The sequence below is a fragment of the Aphis gossypii genome, chromosome 2 (genome assembly GCF_020184175.1).
Source record: "Aphis gossypii isolate Hap1 chromosome 2, ASM2018417v2, whole genome shotgun sequence".
NCBI lineage: Eukaryota > Metazoa > Arthropoda > Insecta > Hemiptera > Aphididae > Aphis > Aphis gossypii.
Genome location: NC_065531.1, coordinates 49,857,956 through 49,881,094, shown reverse-complemented (window position 1 = coordinate 49,881,094; position 23,139 = coordinate 49,857,956). Strand labels below are relative to the sequence as shown.

General features: G+C 29.0%; 1 protein-coding gene across 1 annotated transcript in view; it reads left to right on the top strand.

Moving 5' to 3' along the window:
* The window catches only part of LOC114125049 (endothelin-converting enzyme 2-like), a 40,739-nt gene extending 20,139 nt beyond the window's left edge, over positions 1–20,600 (top strand). Inside the window, exons 2-14 of the mRNA XM_050199756.1 lie at positions 15,514–15,649; positions 15,744–15,905; positions 16,016–16,164; positions 16,232–16,294; positions 16,406–16,606; positions 16,722–16,849; positions 16,927–17,251; positions 17,318–17,499; positions 18,065–18,181; positions 18,285–18,540; positions 18,653–18,748; positions 19,130–19,206; positions 19,400–20,600. Of these exons, the coding sequence (XP_050055713.1) occupies positions 15,514–15,649; positions 15,744–15,905; positions 16,016–16,164; positions 16,232–16,294; positions 16,406–16,606; positions 16,722–16,849; positions 16,927–17,251; positions 17,318–17,499; positions 18,065–18,181; positions 18,285–18,540; positions 18,653–18,748; positions 19,130–19,206; positions 19,400–19,490 (1,983 nt within the window). The 3' untranslated portion in view covers positions 19,491–20,600. The remainder of the gene's footprint in view (positions 1–15,513; positions 15,650–15,743; positions 15,906–16,015; positions 16,165–16,231; positions 16,295–16,405; positions 16,607–16,721; positions 16,850–16,926; positions 17,252–17,317; positions 17,500–18,064; positions 18,182–18,284; positions 18,541–18,652; positions 18,749–19,129; positions 19,207–19,399) is intronic.
* Positions 20,601–23,139: the final 2,539 nt, after the last annotated feature.

The following is a 23,139-nucleotide window of genomic DNA, read 5'->3' as shown; positions in this document are numbered from 1 at the left end:
GATATAGACATTTTTAATTTATTAAATCACGTTCAAGTAAAAAAATACAAAAAAACAATTCTCTTCAAGTGATTAAATAATAATAATGATAATAATAATAATATAATACAATAGTAAAAACACTGAAAACTGTTGAAATTATTTGTTTTATTATGCACAGTGTTTAATCTAATTGTATTTTATTTCATGTCATTTATTATATAAACATGTTTTTTAATTTTTATTATAATAATATGAATTAAATATAAAAATATAAAAATACATAGTTTGTTTTAGGTTTTTAAACTTTAATATACTTTCAAAAAACATGTAACAGTAAAGGTTTCACAGAAAAATAATATATACTGTATTAATAGTATATATGTCTTTTAATACGCTGTCCTTGGTTGTCAATACAAATTAAAAGAATTTTATAGTTGTTTAAAATTTCGAAGCTATTAATACTATAATATATATATAAATCTTGATAATTTTTTTTATTGATGATATGTTTTTTGCTCCATCGTTTGTAATTAGTCGTTTTTATAATTAGGTACTCAACACTTCGTTATTTGTTATAATTTTAAAATTTTAAAATAAACTTCTGCTCGAATATTCATAGTTCTAATATTTGAAAGCAAATATAAATTTGAGTTGCTTAAAATTCTTATTGCCTCGTGCAGTTTTTCCAGTATATTTTAATATATTTTATCACTTTTCACATAACACATGTGTGCACACGATAGTGTGAACCTGTCGTTTGGACTCGCGAGTGGTGTCGATAATATAGAATAATTTATGCTGAACAATAACCACAGCTTAGGAGGAAAAACACCGTCACACATATGTACATAATATACACGATTCGATACGCTATATGGTCGTTATGCTGTTTCCGATCTCGTATTACTTGCCGCTCTAAAATCCGTATAGATTATTCGTACGATCTTATCCTGCCACAGGCTAGACTTTATTTTACAAAAATATCATAATATAGGTTGTGCCGGTGGCGAGGACTGACTAGAGCCTGTAGTGGTCGTTTTGTTAACCACCGGAAAAGTACAACCGCCAAAAGAGAGAAATACGTGGAAAATCCGATCTACTACCGGTGTATTATACACGGTACGACACGACACGTCACGAAACACCGTCAACGACGTGACGTTATTATTATTGTAATGTTTTGTCTATATTTTACTGTACCTATGTAACGAGGGAGGGAAGAGGGTACGTCTTCGTAGATGGTACATTGTTTGTTTATGTACCTACGTAGGTCGGACTCGCTGATGGCCGAGATCACTCATCGTCCGAGTGTAGGCCTATATATAGCCGTGACGAATTCAATTATATGAAAACGGTCTCTCGTATATGCAGGTGTATATAAATATATTATATTATATGCAGGTTTTAAGATTACCCGTGGAGAACATAATAATATTATAATGTGTAGCGTGTGCGTCCTTAACCTTGCCTATTGTCGAACGCGGCCACGACCTCCTAGTGAAAGTATACGAGTATAATATAATAATATCGTATCATTTTGTTATGTACTCGGACTGTGTTACGAGGACTTGAACGAGATGAAATTTTCATCTGACCGTGAATATAATGTACATTTATATAATATTATATAGGATTATAGCCGTATTTAGAGCGCGCAAGCTCCGTCTGAGATGGGCACTCCCGTGCATTTTTTTCGGCCGATGCAACGTATATTATTATTATTGTTATTATTACTATTATATCATTAAAGTCGTCGTATTGCTGCAGCAGCAGCAGTAACATGTCGTCCGGATTCGAGGGCGAGGCTCGGGCGATGACGGTATAAAACGCTCGCCTAGCCCATTTCGATTGAACGCCAACACGGTTCATTAATCCCTCACAGGGGTTACGCATTGAGATTTTTGGGGTAAAAATAAAAATTAGTAAATACCTAAATCATGTGCACGCGGAATATATATTAACATAATATTGTGAGTATTATACGTGACGAGCTGCACGGACGACAGTGATGCAGCGTTTATTTTTGTCTCAACGGTCGTTTGACATTGGGTGGACCGGAACGCTTCGTCCGTATCGAAAATCTCTTTCATCGTAAGCCGCTCATTATAATACAGTGGTTGCTGGATAGTGGTCTACCCGCGCGCGTGAATAAAGGAAGCCCCGTCTGCATTTCTCTGCATATACACCGCAGATGGACGCGAATTTTCACAATATTATTTTACGATGTTCTTTCGTCATCGAATTTCATTATTAAATACTTTATTGGAGTTTGTTGTATCTAATACTTGAAAGTATATCAAAATACTTGTTAATGTATTACCAATATTTCATAATAAACATGCGGACAATTTAAACGGAGTGCAGGGGTGTAAACGCATTTTTGTGGCTAGTGTCTTGCTACATTATATAATAAAAACGAACATCCTCGGACCTTATAATACCTTAGCTGCTACGGTGCATTATTATTTGAATGTCATTCATAAAACTCAGTGTCCGCGCAACAGGTACAATGGAAATTATGTTTACTGAGTGGGCGTATACACTAGATCCATTTCCCCAGCACCACCACCTCCGAATTTTCACTCGAAACATATACCAATCGTTTGTACCTCGTTTGTACCTGATTGTACCTCAAGTATTATCGTTTGTACCTCAACAGTTTTCAAATTATCCCTACTTCGATTTTGGGGGTGCCGAAGAAACGCTAGCACCCCCACCTTTGAATTTTTACCCGAAACCTACACCAATTGTTTGTACCTCGTTTGTACCTGATTGTACCTCAAGTATTATCGTTTGTACCTCAACAGTTTTCAAATTATCCCTACTTCGATTTTGGGGGTGCCGCGGAAACGCTAGCACCCCCACCTTTGAATTTTTACTCGAAACCTATACCAATTGTTTGTACCTCGTTTGTACCTGATTGTACCTCAAGTAAAATCGTTTGTACCTCAACGGTTTTCCAATTATTCCAAACTTTTGGTGGGGGTGCTGGGGAAACGATAGCACCCCCCTTTGAATTTCTAGTTTAAAACCATATTAATCGTTTGTACCTCGTTTGTACCTGATTGTACCTCAAATAAAATCGTTTGTACCTCAACGGTTTTCCAATTATTCCAAACTTTTAGCGGGGTTGCTAAGGAAACCCTGCTAGCACCCTTATTTCTAGTTACTTTATACCCACTTACCTGATATTTAAAATTTATAGTTTTTACCAGTGGTAGAGTAGCACTACTTCATTGCCTATATCTTTTAGTATGCAATAATATACAATAAAATACAATTGTAATTTGCAGTAATTTAAATTAACAATTTTAAAATTTTAAACTTGCATGTATTTACGTTGTTCAATAGGTTATATTTTATAGATTGGGGCGTATAAAAAAAAAATGTTTAACACCTACCTCCCGAAATTCTATAATACGTCATAACACCATTTATTATTTAAAATATAACTACATATTATACTTAATACAAAAGTAGGTACTACACTCACCGGAAATAGTGGCTCGTATTATGACGACTGTGTATATTACCTACTAATGAAGTATGTAACAGTATTACATTACATATTATGTAATAACTGTGAAATAAAATTTTAAATTATTTTTAATTTAATTAAATTTAGTTAAATACTAAAATACACTAAATTAAATCGCAATATCGAAAATTGGTACCTATAATACAACTTAAGTATTTTTTAAGGGTGAAGAGTTGTTTTAAAGCATGTTTACCAATAGTAGTAAAATACGACTGAAATCGAAGAATTTTATTTTATATAATATAATAATACAAATGATGATTTTTAAGATATATTAATATTAAACAAGTGTTGGTTTTTACATTTATAAAAAAAAGTGTTGATTTTTACATATTTCATTAAAAAAAGTTTAATCTTGATAAAAATATAACATGGTATTACAGTTTTTGATTTTTTTTTTTTTTGTTATTGCTTACGATGTAACCAGTGTAGACGTTAGCTCCTAAAAAAAATTGAATTTATTTAAAAAATTTAATTTTTACATATTTTTAATAAGTCAATAACTAACCTAATAACATTTTTCAAAATATTCTTTTGAGATATAAATAAATCTTAAATTATTTGCTATTATATCATGTTCCTATTATTATTATTATTTTAATTAATTAACAGGCAATTTGTACTATCTCCCCATACATTTTAATTACTTAAAATTTGTACCCTCCTTTGTTAATATTCTTGCTATACAATAAAATTACTTTATAATTAAAATTGTAAAATATAACTAAATACTTAATACATAAGTAGGTACTATCAGGGACGCTCGCAAAAATGTAACTCAGGGGGGGGGGCAAAAAAAAAAAAGTTCTTAATTAGGTACTTATGGGATGATTTATCGCTTCATCTTTCATCTACCTACTAATAATTTGTAATAGTATCAATATTACAGTATCATTAATAATTTTTTAAAAAGCTTAACTCATTTAAGTTTATATAAAATAACACTATTAATTCTTATATTTATTGGAAAATATAAAATAAAGTGTAAACTAAAAACAAATTTTTGTGAATGAATATTTACATATTACCTAAATCATATTTTATTATTTTATTCAAAAAGTAATGACAATCTTCTTTTGTTTGAAGCAAATTAGTTAAATGAATCATCAATTTGTTGATTACAAAATTGTATTTTAAATAAATTTTTTATTTGATTTAAAAATTAACGATAAATGTACCTAAAAATAATTGTGTAATAATATCTGTCAAAAAGTTTCAATTGCCGTCGACGACGGGATGGTTTTATAATTTATAATCGCGTATGCTTTCCAAGTATTTTGATTTTATTATTATGTTTTTCATACACGATTCATATATAATATAGATATTATTATTATTTTATATTATTCGACAATAATTAAAATCGACTATTTTCAATTACTTTGACTCGTCCGTGCCAACAGGCAATCTGTAGGAACCAGACAAAAATGACTTAGCGATTTAAAATAATCGTAATGTTTTTTTTTACAATTAAATATTTCCTTTATGACTTGTTGGATACAAGGAATGACCAATAGTCGCTTAATACCTAAGACCAGCTTTATGTAAAAAATTTCCATTTTTGTAACTAACACGAAAAATCTCAGGGGGGGCAATGGCGCCTACTAGCCCCCCTTCCTGGCATCCCTGGGTACTATACACTCACTGAGAATAGTGGCACGTATTATGACAACTTGAATACTAAAATATATTAAATTAAATTTTAAATATCCAAAATGAGTTCCTATAATACAACTTAAGTATTTTTTTACGCGTGAAGAGTTATTTTTAAGCATGTTTACCTACTATTGTACTATTGTAAAATAAGACTGAAATCGAAGAATTTTATATTTTACCTTTATTGTGAATTAATCACTCTGTATAATACCCATTTATTTGAATTGTTATTTTTTAGATAAAATGAATTACATCAAATAGTTTATTTGAGTACTTTATTCTAAATATAAAGGTTTAATTTAAATATAACTATTAATACAGTATATTATAAATATTATTTATTTATTACTATAGGTATACCTACGTAAATAATTGTTTAAGTCGACTTACCTTTTAAATTTTTTAACTACCTATAAGTTTTACAAAAATTTCATAACCATCAGCATGAAATTCTTATTTTTGACAATATATTAAATTTATATTTTAATTTGCATTCCGATGCTTCTATTGTTGGACGTACATGAAAAATAAAATATATTGTATACATACTATTTTTAAACTTCACTATTTTATTATCAAACATCTATTTTTAAATCAATCATATACAATTAATAATATTAATTTATGTTGTAACAACGTATTATATTTATATTTTTTCATTATCTGTCTTTAAAATTATTTAATCGACTTTCAATCATGTTATAATCATTTTTAGCTGTACTGTCGTAGAGTAATGTAGTATACAATTTGGTTTAAATCAGCCTATTTTGTTTAAACTATACTGGTAGTACACCTACTCAATTTCTTTTTTATTTGAATTTCATTTGACAAAAAGGACGGTAAGTAATTAATAAGATTATTTGTGTATTTTTTTACTTATTCTCTACCTAAATATTCCTATCATTTTTCAATTAATTTCAGGTGTGTACTCAAAGGTACCAAATTGATTTTAAACTATTAAACTCAATTTTTGTTTATGATTCTGAACGGGAATGGTCGTTCAGTCTATATATTATTTTACTATATTTTTAAGTAGGTTTTCATATTTATCTAAATATAAGTAATTAAATTTTTATTATTTTGTAACGCTTTTTTATAACACATTTTTTATTAAATTGAAAATTTAAAAATGATTTTGTAATTAAAAATGTATAAAATGTTCAACTTTTATAGCTTATGATTGAAAATTTAATAGAAGGTTCCGCTTAAGTGGATAATTGTGTACACAAAAAAAAAACTTTTATTTTTTTTATTTATTTTTTTATTTACAATCTGTATATAAGTTATACAATAAGTAAATTTTAGAATATATGTACAAGGCATGAGGATGTGATAGAAGGGGAGTCCAGTGACATTACTTCAAAAGTAACTCTTTATTATAGTTTTATTTAAACATTGTATTAATTTTTTACTTTTTTTTTTTTTGGCTGATTATATGAGTAAATCGCGTGACCAGTTACGTTTTAGGCGGCGAGGAGGATTGTTGAGAATGGTTGTAGAGGAAAGATTCGAAATAAGAGGGTTAGGGTGATTATGTGTGTGCGCGTGGAAGTTTGAATACCTAATAAATGTGTGCGAGAGTTAGTTAAGTGCAGATGTTGAGGTCATTATGTAATGTGTTGTTGCTGACATACCACAGAGCTTTAGTTATTAATCTTAATTTAATTGGCAGAAAAAGCACAAAAATTATAAGTCCAAAAAAAATGTGACATACAATTATTTTAAATAGAATTATTAATATTGGTGGTTATTTTCACCGGACAAATGTAACATGTCCGAACTTACACTATTTGGCAAAAACGAAAAATTCAATTTTGGACTTACTAAGATTGACCAAATACAATTATTGATAAATCTATTTTTAAATCATAATATATCCGAAGATATTATCAATTTTATCGTGAACTACATCGTACCACTTTTGTCATAACCGCATTGGTTGTTGACGATTAAGCTTATTATGTACATTATAATAGCGTTAATATTATTTTCTACAAAACTATTCATTTGTGTGTAATAATTTAAATTTATTTTCAACGTCATAATGGTTTATGATTAAACTTAAAGATATTATTTTGCGTAATATTATTTATTGTTTATAATACTTAATTACCTAAAAAATTACCTAATTTTTTTTTTTTTTGTGTCTGTCGACAACATTTGGAGCAGTAAAAATGTTTCGATTTTTGACTTCAGCCCCTCTTTGAAAAGGAAATTTAATCTAGTTGGTACTTTAAGGGGTCAATAGTTAACAATTTTCAATATTTTTTAAATGAATCGGGAAAAACCTTAAAAAAATGAGGGAAAAACGGGATTTTTTACGCAAAACCAGTTTTCGTCAAAATCGAATTTTTTATTTTGCTAGGTATAACTCAAAAACTTATCTATGTAAATACTTGAAATTTTCACCAAATGTTTATATTAGCGTTCTCCATACACAGTTAAATTTTCAAAGAATTTTTTAAAACTATTTATAGACAATTGAAATTTTCAATTTTTCTAAGTATTTTTTTTTTAAATAACGATAAAAATTTTTTGGTTGACCAGAAAATCTTGAAAATTTAATACAAGGTTTCTTATAAGTTGTTCTTAAAGTGATAAAAAAAAATCCGAAATCGTTTGTTACAATTTTTTTTTATAAGTGCTTAAAGTTCGAATTCATATGAAATATGTCAAAATTGCGAAAATTTGCAAGTAATTTTGTGGTTGGAAAATCGTAAATGAGTGTTTTAAATTTAAATTTTTACAAAACCGCGTTAAATAACGGTTTAGCCTCAAACGATTTTTGATATTTGTTGTTATTCAAATAGTATAAGTCGTAAATACTTAAAAATTTTACCAGTTATTTAGATTGTAATTTTCTTTACGTGATTTAATTTTCAAAATATTTTGACTTTTTTTGAGCTATTTATAGACAAATGAAATTTTCAATTTTCCTAAGAATTTTTTTTTTTGAAGTGTCGATAAAATTTTTACGAATAAACGTCCGAGTTCACGATTTTATAACATTAAATAATTACGGACGACGTTTTCTACCAGAAATATTGCTTCAAATAATGACAAGATACCTTTTTTGTTGTTTTTTGAATTTTGTTCCTTACGGTTTAAAGTTCAAAGAACTTAGCGATTTTTGAGCTATTTATAGATATTTAAAATTTGGGTTATTTACTTGTATTAGCCTTACCTAGACATGATAAAATTTTCAAAACACTTAAGCGACTTTTGAGAACTTTTAGAAATATATAAATATTTTTGATAAGTACCTACTAATTTTTTTTCTTGTCTGTAAATAGTTAAAATAATACTTCCCCCCTCCTTAATATCGTATTTCTAAAACTTATTTTCTTTGCCTTGATAATCAAATATACTTACTGCATACGTGTAGGTAAGTAGATAGGTACATTAAACATTTTAAAACTATTTGTAACAAATTTGGCTTTTATAACTATGTGTTTTAGAGGTACCTATTTATTTTTTTTACGATATAACAAATTATAGATTGTTGATTATGTATAATGCTATCCACCGAACCTCACTCAGAATCGTTTTTGTTAGCAATGGTATACTGTTGCTCATAGATAAAAATTAAATAAACTTATGTTACCTACCTTACCGACTTCTCACTAAACCAGTTACTGTACTCATAATTTTTTTATATGCGTTTATAGTTCAAATTTTCACAAAATATGTCAAAATCACGAAAATTTACATGTAAATTTGTAGTTGAAAAATCATAAAATTTCTTGTGCTTATATCTAAGACTAAAAAGTTAAGAAAAATAGAAAAATGTTATGAGCATTTGAATTTTAAATTTTTACAAAATTGCGTAACGATAACGATTTATCCACAAATGATTTTTAAATATTTGTTATTATTTAAAATGTATAAGTCGTAGATGCACAAACGTTTAGTTTAATCAAAAATTCAAACTTCAAAAATGGGGGAGTTAATAATGAAATGAACCTACTTTGTAGGTATAATTCATAAAAATGTTTGTATAAGTAGCTAACAGTTGAAAATTTAATACAAGATTATCCATAAGTTTTGATTGCAATAATTATGAAAGAACTTAAATTTTGATGTATTCAGGCCATTAAAATATAAACCACCTTATCACCAACCACTGGAAATCATATCTAGGCTGAAAAATCATCTCCGATCAGAATTATTTTTTTGTATACAATGATACTTATCACTGGATTCAAATTTAATACATCCATTATAGTAACCTACTATACAGTAGAACATTACTCACTTGATCACTTTTTTTATTTTTTATTTTATATAAATTCTCGAATTTATGTAAATTAACTAAAAATAAAAAATAAATTCTAATTATGTTTTTCAATTTTAATTTAATTTTAGTTTATCCATTCCAATTTTAAGTATAGTTTTGTTTAACCCTTGCTAGGTGACTAAATTACAAAATTTAAAATGCCACCTACATCAAAAATTGACTTCGATCAAATCCACAAGGTTTTAGTAGAGAGAAAATCTGATATATTTGACAAGGAAACAAAGCTGCTGAAAAGTCCTAATGATGCATGCTGGAAGGATATAATTAATCAATTAAATTTCAATATTTCACCCAAGTATTTATATTTGATTGTTAAAGAAAATAGACATGATATTTTGACAAAATTAAAACCCACTCTCGATGTATATATGCAAAGTAATCAGAAAGATGTAAGTGAATCAGAAAGCTCTGAAGAACCCTTTGGAGACTACGATGACTTTGATAGTGAATCAAAATTAAATTTCAAGATGACACTATCTAAAGAACATTGGGAGTCAATTTATGATTCTGTAAACTCTCGGGTTTATAAAAGGTCAGATGGGAAAAGTATGTATCGTGAATATCAAACTCTAAAACCTTACGAATGGTCTCCGATAATACACAACATTTATGCTTTAACTAAACTTCCATGTTGCATAAGTTATAAAAATGCCAAAGTATGTCCAAATGGCGAGGTTTTCCTTAAGATAAATGGAAAATGCACTGTGTGCTTAAGTAGATTTCAAGGAGTAATCATTGATCAACCACTATCTATAGATATTGTAATCATAAAGTGTATATACCAAGGTGATTTTAAACATTGCAAAAGTTCTAATAAAAGAAAACTAATTGGAAATAAACGGGAGTTATTAAAAAAAAAACTAATAACCGAAAATCAATCCGCTGCTTATGTACAACGTGTTGAAGCAATGGGCATGATGGAATATGGAGATAAAGAGCCCAGTAACTTGCCAACTACAAATGCTCTTCGAATTCTCAAGCATAAAGCATTGAAGGAAGAACAAGTAAATTCTGACCCAGTTATCGCACTGTCAATATTAAAAGGGGCTTCACCATATAATAATATAATTAAAGATATATCATATGATAAATTTTTTGTACATTATTGGGCCTCCACAGAAATTAACTCTTATCGACTTTATGCAAAAAGTACAGACGTTCCAAGATTATCAATCGACGCTACAGGAGGTATAGTGAGAAGATCGACATTAATATCTGGGAGGCAAACGTCAAATATATTTTTATACCAAATTGGTGTGAGAGATCCAAAAACTAGTTGTCAATTTGCTGTAGGACACATGTTGTCGGAGAAACATGATCATAACACAATTTCATACTGGCTATCGGAATGGCTGAGAAGTAAAATTCCTCCCCCAAAAATAATAATAACTGACCAATCTTTGGCCTTAATGATGGCAATAACGAAATCATTTACCCAATACTCATATTTCACAAAATATATAAGTGTTTGTTCCTCATTGATTCTGAATGAACCGGGAGTAGAAATTCCATCAGTTATGATTAGAAATGATTTCAATCACATCATGCACCTGCTAAGCTCATGGCCAGAAATAAAAAAATCCTCATTCAGAATAAAAAATTTTTACTTACGGTCTATTGGATTAATAATTGCTAGTACCGATTATACAGACATTAAATTGTTATTAACGCATATTTTCACTGTTTGTTTGTATGAAACTGATGGATTAAATTCATACAAACAACCCACAAAATGTGAAATATCCAAGACATATCTGAAACGAAGAATAGCGACACACGAAGTAGAATTGAACGATTTTTTAAATTCAAGAGAATCTGAAGATAATGAACCAAATGAAGATTATACAGACGTTATTGAAGAATCTCCTAACACTTCAATATTTTTAGAGTTCAAATTGATTTTAGATAATGTAAAAAATGAAGCAAACTATGATGATGTAGGGGATCATGATAACATGCAGTTTAATCCGAGCATTGCGAAAAAATTATTAGACTTCTGTAAATTAATTCCGACCTGGTCTGCTATTATGGTTCCTATATTTAAGTATGGAAACATCACTGAAACTAGCTCAACATCAGAAAGTTTATTCAATGATTTGAAAACTAACGTTTTCAAACATAAAACTTTACCTTTACCAATAGATCAATTTTTGAAAATTCATGTAAATTCAATCATTGGTTCTATGAATATGATAGGAAATAAACTTGGTGCAACAAAATCTGAAATTGAGTATGATAGTTGTTTGACAGATAAAAATGATGAAGTAAAAATAAATGAACTAAGTGATAATAGTGCTAATAATGTAAATATTCATGATTGTTTTGTATATAATATAGAAAAAAATGATGGCAAAGTGAATGAATTTAATTTAGAAGTTCAAAAAGATGATGATAAAGTAAATGAGTTTAACTTAGAAATTGAAACAAATTATTATGGCAATGAGAAGTTTAATTTAGAATTGGAACAAAATTATGACATTGAGGAGTTCAATTTAGAAATTGAAAAATATGATGACAATGTAAATGAATTCAATTTGGATATTGAAAAAAATGATTCGTTTGAAGATTGGAGGGGACTTGGTAAACCAATTAAAACCAAAAATGTTTCATGTTATGACACCAAGGAGCTAAATAATGTAACAAATGATTCAAAAACACTCAAAATAAAAACTAAAAGTAATAAAAAAAGCAATTACCTTGAAAAAGACCCAACTTTGTTGTTTTACAACGATCGTAGTAAAACAAAAAGTATAGTGTTAGGTATCTTAAAGAATGGTAATATTTCAGATCTTAAACCAGTTAAAATTGATGGATTCAGCTATACTCTGACCAATACCTGTGCATTTGATAGTTTATTCCATCTGATATGCACTTCTTATGTTGACAGTATGCAATATTCTGCATATATTAATCAAGAAATATCACAAAATTTTTTCGAATTGGTTTCAACTGCTTCAAAAGATGGAATTAATGCTCAGACATATCGGAAAAGAGTCGTCATATTAATTGAAGTAATGTCCACTCTGAGAACCTGGAACGAACATCCAAGCGGCCTTAGAAACTTCGACTGTTCTTGTACAATGACATTCATGATACAAAATATATTTACAAATTATTTTTCGTTAGTGACAATAGAGAAATGCCTTAACTGTTCTTTTACTAAAAAAAGAGAAAATGTAACAATTTCAGTTAAGTTACCAACGGAAAACTTGGATTTTTTAAATGACGCGTTAACGTCAATGTTTTTAGATGATCCAAAGGCATGTCAAAATTGTAAAATTGGAAATATTGAACTGATAAAAGAATATGGAAAACAAATATTTATTGAACCATATGTACCACTTACTGCTAGACAAAACACGGACAAGGACTTGGATATATGTGTTGTACTAAATGAGATTCCTAAAACAATAACGGTTCAACAACAGCTTTATAATCTTAGAGGGATAATTAATTTTATTCCGCCAACTTCAAAGAAACTACAAGCTATGGGTCATTATATCACTTATTGTTGGAGGCACGCAACCAACAGATGGGAGAAGTACGATGACTTATCTACTACAGCAAGAATTGTTAGACCACCAACTATCGCTAGTAACTGCCAAATATTAGTCTATACAATATAAATTCTGGTAAATAAAGCTGTAACTACATTTTATTTAAACGTATTTAAACATTTTTTAAATAAATTCAATTTTTTTTAGGAGCTAACGTCTACACTGGTTACATCGTAAGCAATAACAAAAAAAAAAAAAAATCAAAAACTGTAATACCATGTTATATTTTTATCAAGATTAAACTTTTTTTAATGAAATATGTAAAAATCAACACTTTTTTTTATAAATGTAAAAACCAACACTTGTTTAATATTAATATATCTTAAAAATCATCATTTGTATTATTATATTAATTATTATATTATATAAAATAAAATTCTTCGATTTCAGTCGTATTTTACTACTATTGGTAAACATGCTTTAAAACAACTCTTCACCCTTAAAAAATACTTAAGTTGTATTATAGGTACCAATTTTCGATATTGCGATTTAATTTAGTGTATTTTAGTATTTAACTAAATTTAATTAAATTAAAAATAATTTAAAATTTTATTTCACAGTTATTACATAATATGTAATGTAATACTGTTACATACTTCATTAGTAGGTAATATACACAGTCGTCATAATACGAGCCACTATTTCCGGTGAGTGTAGTACCTACTTTTGTATTAAGTATAATATGTAGTTATATTTTAAATAATAAATGGTGTTATGACGTATTATAGAATTTCGGGAGGTAGGTGTTAAACATTTTTTTTTTATACGCCCCAATCTATAAAATATAACCTATTGAACCACGTAAATACATGCAAGTTTAAAATTTTTAAAATTGTTAATTTAAATTACTGCAAATTACAATTGTATTTTATTGTATATTATTGCATACTAAAAGATATAGGCAATGAAGTAGTGCTACTCTACCACTGGTAAAAACTATAAATTTTAAATATCAGGTAAGTGGGTATAAAGTAACTAGAAATAAGGGTGCTAGCAGGGTTTCCTTAGCAACCCCGCTAAAAGTTTGGAATAATTGGAAAACCGTTGAGGTACAAACGATTTTATTTGAGGTACAATCAGGTACAAACGAGGTACAAACGATTAATATGGTTTTAAACTAGAAATTCAAAGGGGGGTGCTATCGTTTCCCCAGCACCCCCACCAAAAGTTTGGAATAATTGGAAAACCGTTGAGGTACAAACGATTTTACTTGAGGTACAATCAGGTACAAACGAGGTACAAACAATTGGTATAGGTTTCGAGTAAAAATTCAAAGGTGGGGGTGCTAGCGTTTCCGCGGCACCCCCAAAATCGAAGTAGGGATAATTTGAAAACTGTTGAGGTACAAACGATAATACTTGAGGTACAATCAGGTACAAACGAGGTACAAACAATTGGTGTAGGTTTCGGGTAAAAATTCAAAGGTGGGGGTGCTAGCGTTTCTTCGGCACCCCCAAAATCGAAGTAGGGATAATTTGAAAACTGTTGAGGTACAAACGATAATACTTGAGGTACAATCAGGTACAAACGAGGTACAAACGATTGGTATATGTTTCGAGTGAAAATTCGGAGGTGGTGGTGCTGGGGAAATGGATCTGTATACACTAGAGTCTAGTGACTAGACGACCGATTCCATTACTGTGGGTATAAATGTATTATATATACCATTAGCGGCTACCTTTTTTTTAAAAATAATGCGATTATACTACCTGGTCCGGGAAACAGTAAAATATTTACTTGTGTTCGATTTATATATTTCTTTTTAAAAATTGCTTACGTGTAGGTACCAATATAAGCTGTCTATAAACTCATGCTTCGAGCAATTTCGAATATTATTGTAAACGTTCATGTACAATAAAATATTATACTCGTCAGCTGCTATTATTCATTTTGCAATACACGACTGATCGCCTGATGGTGTTATTAAAATGTAATATTATAACGTACTACCTATTTATCTACAAAATATTAGCACTTGAAGTTTGTTAGAAAGTTTCATACACCGAATTCTAATTAATCGATCGATAAAATCTAACTATAAATCTCATTTGTGTTTGTTCGTAATAATAATAATGTATTCAATGCTTTTATATTTTTATAATGATTGCTGTTATGCGCGTCTATCATGGATACCTATCTATTGTTTAGGTATGAAGGTATGGTAACAATGAACCTAACCTAAAATGCTATAATTTATATCCAGATCTTAATGATCCTTGTAGGTCGTTTATAAATAAATAAAAAATAAAAAGGGTTTACAACACTTGTAATAACGTTTAGATGTTATTGCGGTTTGTATGATGTTCTACAACGCCCATGACGTTTCTTTAGGTTTTGAAATCGAATTAAAGCGTAGAGTTAACGATCCGCAACCAAATATACTACAGGAAACTCTTTGTAACATAACGTTTATATTTTAAACATTTTTATATATTATATATATTATACACTTGTATTGATGTAATATGTATTTTTATTTAAAGGTTCTGCCCAAAATCAACTTTACTCAACAGCCGTGTGAAAATTTTAGAGAATACTCTTGTGGAGGATGGCTGCAAACCAACGACTTGCCGGCGTACATGAGTTCGTGGAGTTTAAAAAAACGCATTCAACAAGATCGTAAGTGCATCGAGTGCATATTATATGTGTTAAAATATATTATTCTATAGAATAAAACATTGAAATGTAAACGGTACTTATTTACTTTGTTCAGAAAAAATAAAGATCAGGAACATGGTCGTTACGCTGAGAAACGTTGCCAGTTCCACCTCGTTGAACTGGAAGATGAAGCATTTTTACGAATCGTGCATGAACCTGGACAATATTGAAACAGATGAAGGAAAACCTTTAAAGAAGATTATTAGTACAATCCTGGGTATGTTTTGTTCCTCATCTAGTCATCTCTCGGGTGGTCCATTCTAAATGATTTTTTTATATGTACTAAACAATATAATATTACTCAATTATGTTCATAATATATATTAGGTGGTTGGCATGTATTGAAAGATTTTGACGTTCATGCGTGGGACGTGACTAAAACTATTGTACAATTGCACTCCAAATACAGCGTGAGTCCGTTTTTCAAGATAGACGTTGTTCCTGACGATAAGGTTTCAGGCCAGAACATAATTCAGGTATTATTATTATATCATTACTCTGGTTGGATATCGTATAAAATGCGGAATGATTTCACTATTTCAGATATCTCCAGCAGGACTAGGCTTACCCGACCGAAGGTATTATTATAGGCAGCAAGACAACAAAGTAAGTTTATGTACACAATAATAATAATAATTTTATAATAATAAAATGTTAATGATAATAGAATTACTGATATATTGTACTATAAATACGTGTTTTGATGATTATTTACAGATTGTGACTGCATACAAACAGTACATGGTGGACGTTTCACAATTGTTGGGCGCTACCAGTGGTGACGCATCGATATTTAGTAACGACATGTTCCACTATGAAAAACGTATCGCGGAAATAACGCCAGCTAGCAAACAAGAGGATCCGTATAATTCCCACCGACGGTTCAAGCTGTCTAAATTGAAAGAAATTGCTGGAATGGTACTAAAATACTATATATAATAACAAACAAATATAATATAGTCATTAATATACATCATATATTATTATAGTTATTTATTATTTATTTCGATTTCAATTTTATTCCTCGTTATAGATCCCGCTTTTGGACATCTTGCAATCAAAGTTTCCAGAAAGTAACATTAGCGACGACACGTTTATCTCGGTTGTGTCGCCGACTTATTTCAGTAACTTATCTAATCTGATATCGTCGTCAGATCGCAGGTTAGTTTTTAGTTATCATTTTATTTCGATAAATTCGTTTCTAATAAAATATTGTATTTATGTTATTTTTCATATAGTGGGTTAAACGACTATTTCATGTGGAAAATGGCTGAGGCTTATGTCCCTTATTTGTCGGTCAAGTTTAGGGAAATTGTCAAAATTTATACGGCTGAGCTAACGGGTGAGAAAGATTTACCGCCTAGGTGGGAGATTTGCGTTTCTCTGTTGCAAAAGTTTATGGGATTCGGTATAACTGCTTCACTGGAACCGAACATCGAAAACAAATCTGGTGTTGTAGCCGTAGTAAAAGACGTTTTCGAAAACATTAAAGATTCGATCATAACAAATGTAAACAAAAACAACGACTTAGGATCCGAACTGCGAGATCACGTTATCAACAAGGTAAGTTTGTATCTTACAATTATTTAAATTGGTTAATGATTTACTGATTACTCGTTTCTGTTATAGTTGGAATCATTAACAGTACAAATCGGATTACCTGACAATATGCTCGAAGAGAATTACGTAAATCAATTTTACAACCAATTACCCATTCAAAAGCTCGACTTTTTCCAAAACGTAAATTACGCCATATCATTTGTTAAAGAATACTCGCAGTTCAAACTCAAATCCAAGAAAGAAGAATATGGGTAAGTTTCATATGATAAAAACAAATGGTTACACCTTCCATACTTTTATTAGTTTGTATTCTAGTAGGGTAGTTGGGTATTATTCATTGTTACATACATATTAGTAATATACTTTAATTTTCAATGTATTAATAAAATAAAATGTAGAGTTTTATAATTTTAGATATATATAAACGAATAATAATACAAATAAACAACAATAATATTATATTAATAATAATCAAGAAAAATTGTACTAACTAATAGTTTTAATATATTTCAATATACTCGTAATTCATAAATACATTTTCATTGGCTATTTTTTTATTGATATTTATTTAAGTAAATTGTATAAGAATTTCAGCATCTAATTTACTAAGATTTTTACGTATTGCTTATTAGTTATTACTTACAAACTTCTGTTTAACGGGCAATCGACTAAGCATTTTGATGTCAGCATTATGTGCATAATATTTATTTGAATATAATATCATATAAAATATGAATCTATTTAGATTTATTAATACATATTAATTAATATAAATTTATATTAATTCTTAATTCAATGTCGTCTTATTTTTCGCAGGTGGTTGGATGACTTGGTGTCTGAAGATCCAAAAGTGACGTACAACGTAGCCAGTAACAAAGTAATCGTACCACTGTCGCTGTTGTCTCCACCTTATTTCGAGACCGGTTATCCTGAGTAAGTCTAAGAAAATATAAAATGTGTGTGTGTGTGTCTATTGGTGACAGTGTATACCGTTTGTAAAATCTATCTTGGGACTAACGCCTGTTCGATTTCACAGGGCTTTATTGTATGGAGGTTTGGGCGTAGAAATCAGTTCAGCCATTCTGTCCAGTGTGTATCCACCAGGAGTGGCTCACGGTTCGGATGGTGTCTTGTTACAAGCTCACTCCGCTGCCGTTAATCGCAGTATCGGTGCCACCCTTGAGGCTCGAACTTGTTTCGGCCAATTCCTTAAGGACCAGCAAGTGGAGTTCGCTAACAATACAGTACTGACGGCTATGTTATCAGTATCGAGTGTTCGGTTCGCCTTGCAGGTATGTTTATTAAATGATAATGATGTGTGATAGCGATAGTTGCGTCAACTTAATTTATATTTTCAGAAATTATAATGTGATTATTTTGTTAATTAATGTCTTGTTTTTATAGAGCTTGTCGAAAATAAAACAAATTGAACCATATTACCATCAACCGGCCATGGAGACATATGAATACGACGCGCTGTTCTTCATAGGATACGCTCAAGTAAGGATGTCTGAAGTATAATAATGACGTGAAATTAAAACAGACAATTAATTCGATTTTTGAAATTTTACTTAATGTTCGAGTCTGATTAGGTTAGACGTCCCTTATTAGTTTCTACGGTTTTCCAACGGTAGTCTGAGTATTAAATGATCTATTAAGTGTTTTAATGTTCTGTTAAATTTAATTAAATTAAGTTTTTGACCTAATATTTACTTTCGCAATATTTAGAGTACCGGTCTTACCGTCCGACTATCAAATAATAATGAGTGTCTATTGTTTATGTCGATGTCTGTATATATTTAATACGATACAATATAATATATTATCAACATATAACATGCCAATATAATAATAATAATATTTGTGGTTGTTTCGTTACAGTCGCTGTGCACAATAAAATCTCCACAACAACAAGATTTGGATACCATGTACAATTTGATGTCCGACGAATCTCTTTTGTAAGTATATTGTTAGTGTTTTTAACGTTTCATATTGAGAGCAAATTGCGGCACGGCGTTCCGAATAGGCAACACATCGTTCATTTAAGGGGGTACTGCGGCTGTATATAAGGCATTCAGAGTAGCGCGTTGATTTTTTTTCCGCTCATTATTTAATTAAATAATTATTCATGTTGCTGTTATTTTTTTATAGATTAAAAACGATCTCTGAACATTCGGAATCGTTCAAGAACGCGTTCAACTGCATGGGCAAACCAACAAAAACATGCAAATACATCTACTGATCGATGATATTGTAAAACTGTAATACTATTTTTTATCAGGAGTGCATCCGGGTTCCCAGAAATTATGCACCGACGAGTATTCGAAAATTTTTTTAGTGACTTTTTCTCGTTCATTATCATTATTATTATTATTATTATTACTACTATAATTATCGATATCATTTATTATTATTAACTATTATTATTACTATAATTTTTGTTGTTTACGATAAAATTTGCGCAAATTGACCATGACATATTTTTCGAATGGAGAATTTATCGCCAATACGTATTATACATATCATAAGTATCTGTATATGTGCCTATTCTGAAAAACATAATATTTGCGCACACACGAATCGGAACAGTATTAATGTTACAACGTTTAGTGTTGATGACTTTTCGACATGCATCAAGCATGTGTGCTGTGAAGACTGGACATGTGTGTGTTTTTGTTAGGTTATATTTTTTTTTTCTAAATGTTCAATTATCTATTTTTATTGCGGTACTGGATGTCAAACAAATGTCATCATTGTAGTTAGTTCACAAATTCACACACAGGGTATTAAAAAAAATTATAAAAAAGTCGATAGAAGATTTTGCATTTTTTTCTCTATACGTCGAATTTATTGTACATAAATTATACACATACGTTAAATTTAAGTCTTATTTTGTTGTTGATATTAATATACATTTAAAATGTAAATATGAGATATTTTTTTTTTGTACTTTAAATTTTTTTTTTTATTTACATTGATTGTGTAAGACTTATGACAAAATTATGAAATATATTTAAAAATATATAAAAACTATAGGCTTAAGAATTTTCCATTAAATTAAGATATTTTGATAAACTATTGTTTTTAAATTATTATTATTACTACTATCATGTTGCTTTTAGTTTCTCATCGGCCAATAATTATATTTGTGCTTTAACTGTAACATTGTTTACCATTGAATTTCATCATATTTATATCATACTATGTTAATTGTTTTTTAAACGGCCAAGTCCTACTAAACAATAAACATTACAATAGTGGGTTGACCTTTTCGAAAATTGCTTGCACGTTAGCATTCCTTTTATAATTACACACTGATATAGAAGGCAGTAAAACATGTTTATATTTTTAATTATGTATTGTAATTTTAAATTAGCTAAACAAGCACACCCATATTCACATTTATATTATAATATGTTAGTGGTGAGCTTAAAATAAATTAACTGGTCCTAGATTCAAGTATGCTAAAATCATTGAACTACTTAATGATTATTAATTAATAAGTGTAAAAATATCAAAAAACATGCTGTTTTTTTTATATTTGAACATAATTAATAAAGGAAATCTACTTAAATTATGTATAAATAAAAAAAAAATCCTATTGGAAAAACAACATAAAAATAAATAAACTCGAACGTCTTATACATAATTTAAACTATTTTTTATATGAAATTCAAATATTACTTCTATAGTTTTATTAATGTCATATTACATAGTATGGTAGTGTGTAAAATGTGTACATACTATTAAATAATTTATTATGTACTTGTTTACCCGTTTTTTTTCATCAAAATATAGTACTAACACACTTTTGTCAACCGTACCACTATATACCAGTTGACCTAGTGATGTGTGAAAATCTTCTGAAAACAAATTATAATTCTTTATGATATTTGTTGAAATCGATTTTCTCACACTTTTACTCAACAAATCTTACTTAAGTTTTCCCATAATCGGTATAATCTATACAAAGATTAGGTTAGTTTCTGTTAAACCGTCACTAATTTGAAAAAAATTGTAGTTAATCTCGTGCAGATAAATCATATCTGTTTGCATTTTTCAGGCATATTGACTATCTATGTACAAAACACTAATTTGATTCATCTTGGAGTTTTTCGTAAGATATGACATAGTTGATAAAGTTATAGTCATATAGTTAATTATCTGTACCTATATTTTCGTTATTATTGTAATATTACGATTAAACTATCAAGTTATAAATTTTATCATTTTAGAATAAAATCAAGTATCGTATTAAATTACGAACTATCTTTTTTTATCGTTTACCGACGATGTATATCTAAATAATTCTAAAGTCTACGTAAAATAATTTTCGTGCGTGTAATGGTCATAGAATACTACTTAACAGTTTGTGCCAGTAACTTGTAAGAATAATTTTTAAAAAGTAAACCTAAAACATTTATTTTAGTAATAAAACTTCTACGCTAGTAGTTCCTAACCTTTTTCGTGGAACATAGCCGTAAAATAAAACAGTATTTATATACGTTTATATATTTTATAATGTATTAAATAGTACATAAATGGTACGTAATAGTTTGCATGCATAATTTTTATTAGTTTAAATACTAAAAATTAATAAAGTTAATTAATAAAATTTAAAAAATGGAATACTCATGGCATATTGAGATATTTGAATTTGATAACTTATACAGATATTTTCAATATCCGATCGTATGTATAGGATATTACTATTCTCATTTCCTCTTCTATACTTTTCAGCCTCTGTCGTTTTTTTGTCTTAATATTGGTTGAAAATTCTTCAACTATTATTTTGGAAAATTTTACTCAAGTATAGAGTTTGTTTGATTTATAGCGTAATGAATTCTTCCTCTTTTATTAACAATAACGTTTTTATCGATAAAAGTCAAAATCCAAAACAATGAGACTGAGAATTTTAATTGCTGAATGGATTTTCTTCCACTGATTTTTAAAATTTTGGCAGAACACTTATTTTAAGTCCACAGAGCACTTGTGTTCTGTGAAACACCGGCCAACAACGGACTCCAACTGTTTAAATTTAGGTTGTTAGTAAAAAAAAAATTATTACATGTTTTTTTATAAAAAAAGACGTGTTTATTTTTTCATACAATAAAGCTAATTAGTTCATATTAATTTTTAAATAGTATGTTTTATAATTACTGTTACTAATATTATCGCTTTTATTTATAGGTATAATATTGAAAATGAAATGATAAAAAATCAGTAGAAAAAATATATATGATACCATTTATTAAATGGTGTGTTATACGCACACACAGTTGAAAAAAAAAAGTTAAATCGCAATTCTTACAGATAACAAGTAGGTACAAATAATTTAATAATATACATTTCCTGCAAAAAATACCACGGCTTAGTGTGGACACTGATAAGACGGAGTACTGTATACAATCGAAATGCGAAAACAAAAACAACTCTGTATTGAGATAACGTTATATAGGAAGCGCCGATAAAAATACGCGTTTATAATACGGAAGAACGTTGCCGGTTATTTGCCATGATACCTAAACAGAAATCATATTATATTAATGTGCATTGCATTACAATTACTATTTACTAAAGCGCTGCAACAGTTTCATTGAAAGATTTCAGCAGCAGTCGGTTGAATTTTCATCCGAGGTCACATAATATGGGACAATTTTAACTACGCAATTCGCTTCGTTTTTAAAAAAAAAATACTTTTAACTTAATATTAATATAATGCATAGTGGTTGGCGTATTGGTATTTTGCTCGTAGACCGTGTTTCTTAATTTTTTATCCATCGCGACAGTTCATTAACCGTATCTATTCCTTATCTATCTTTAAAAAGATTCTTCCAAATAGTTCAACCATATGCTGATTAAATCAATTTTGTCCAGAAGAACCGGCTGGT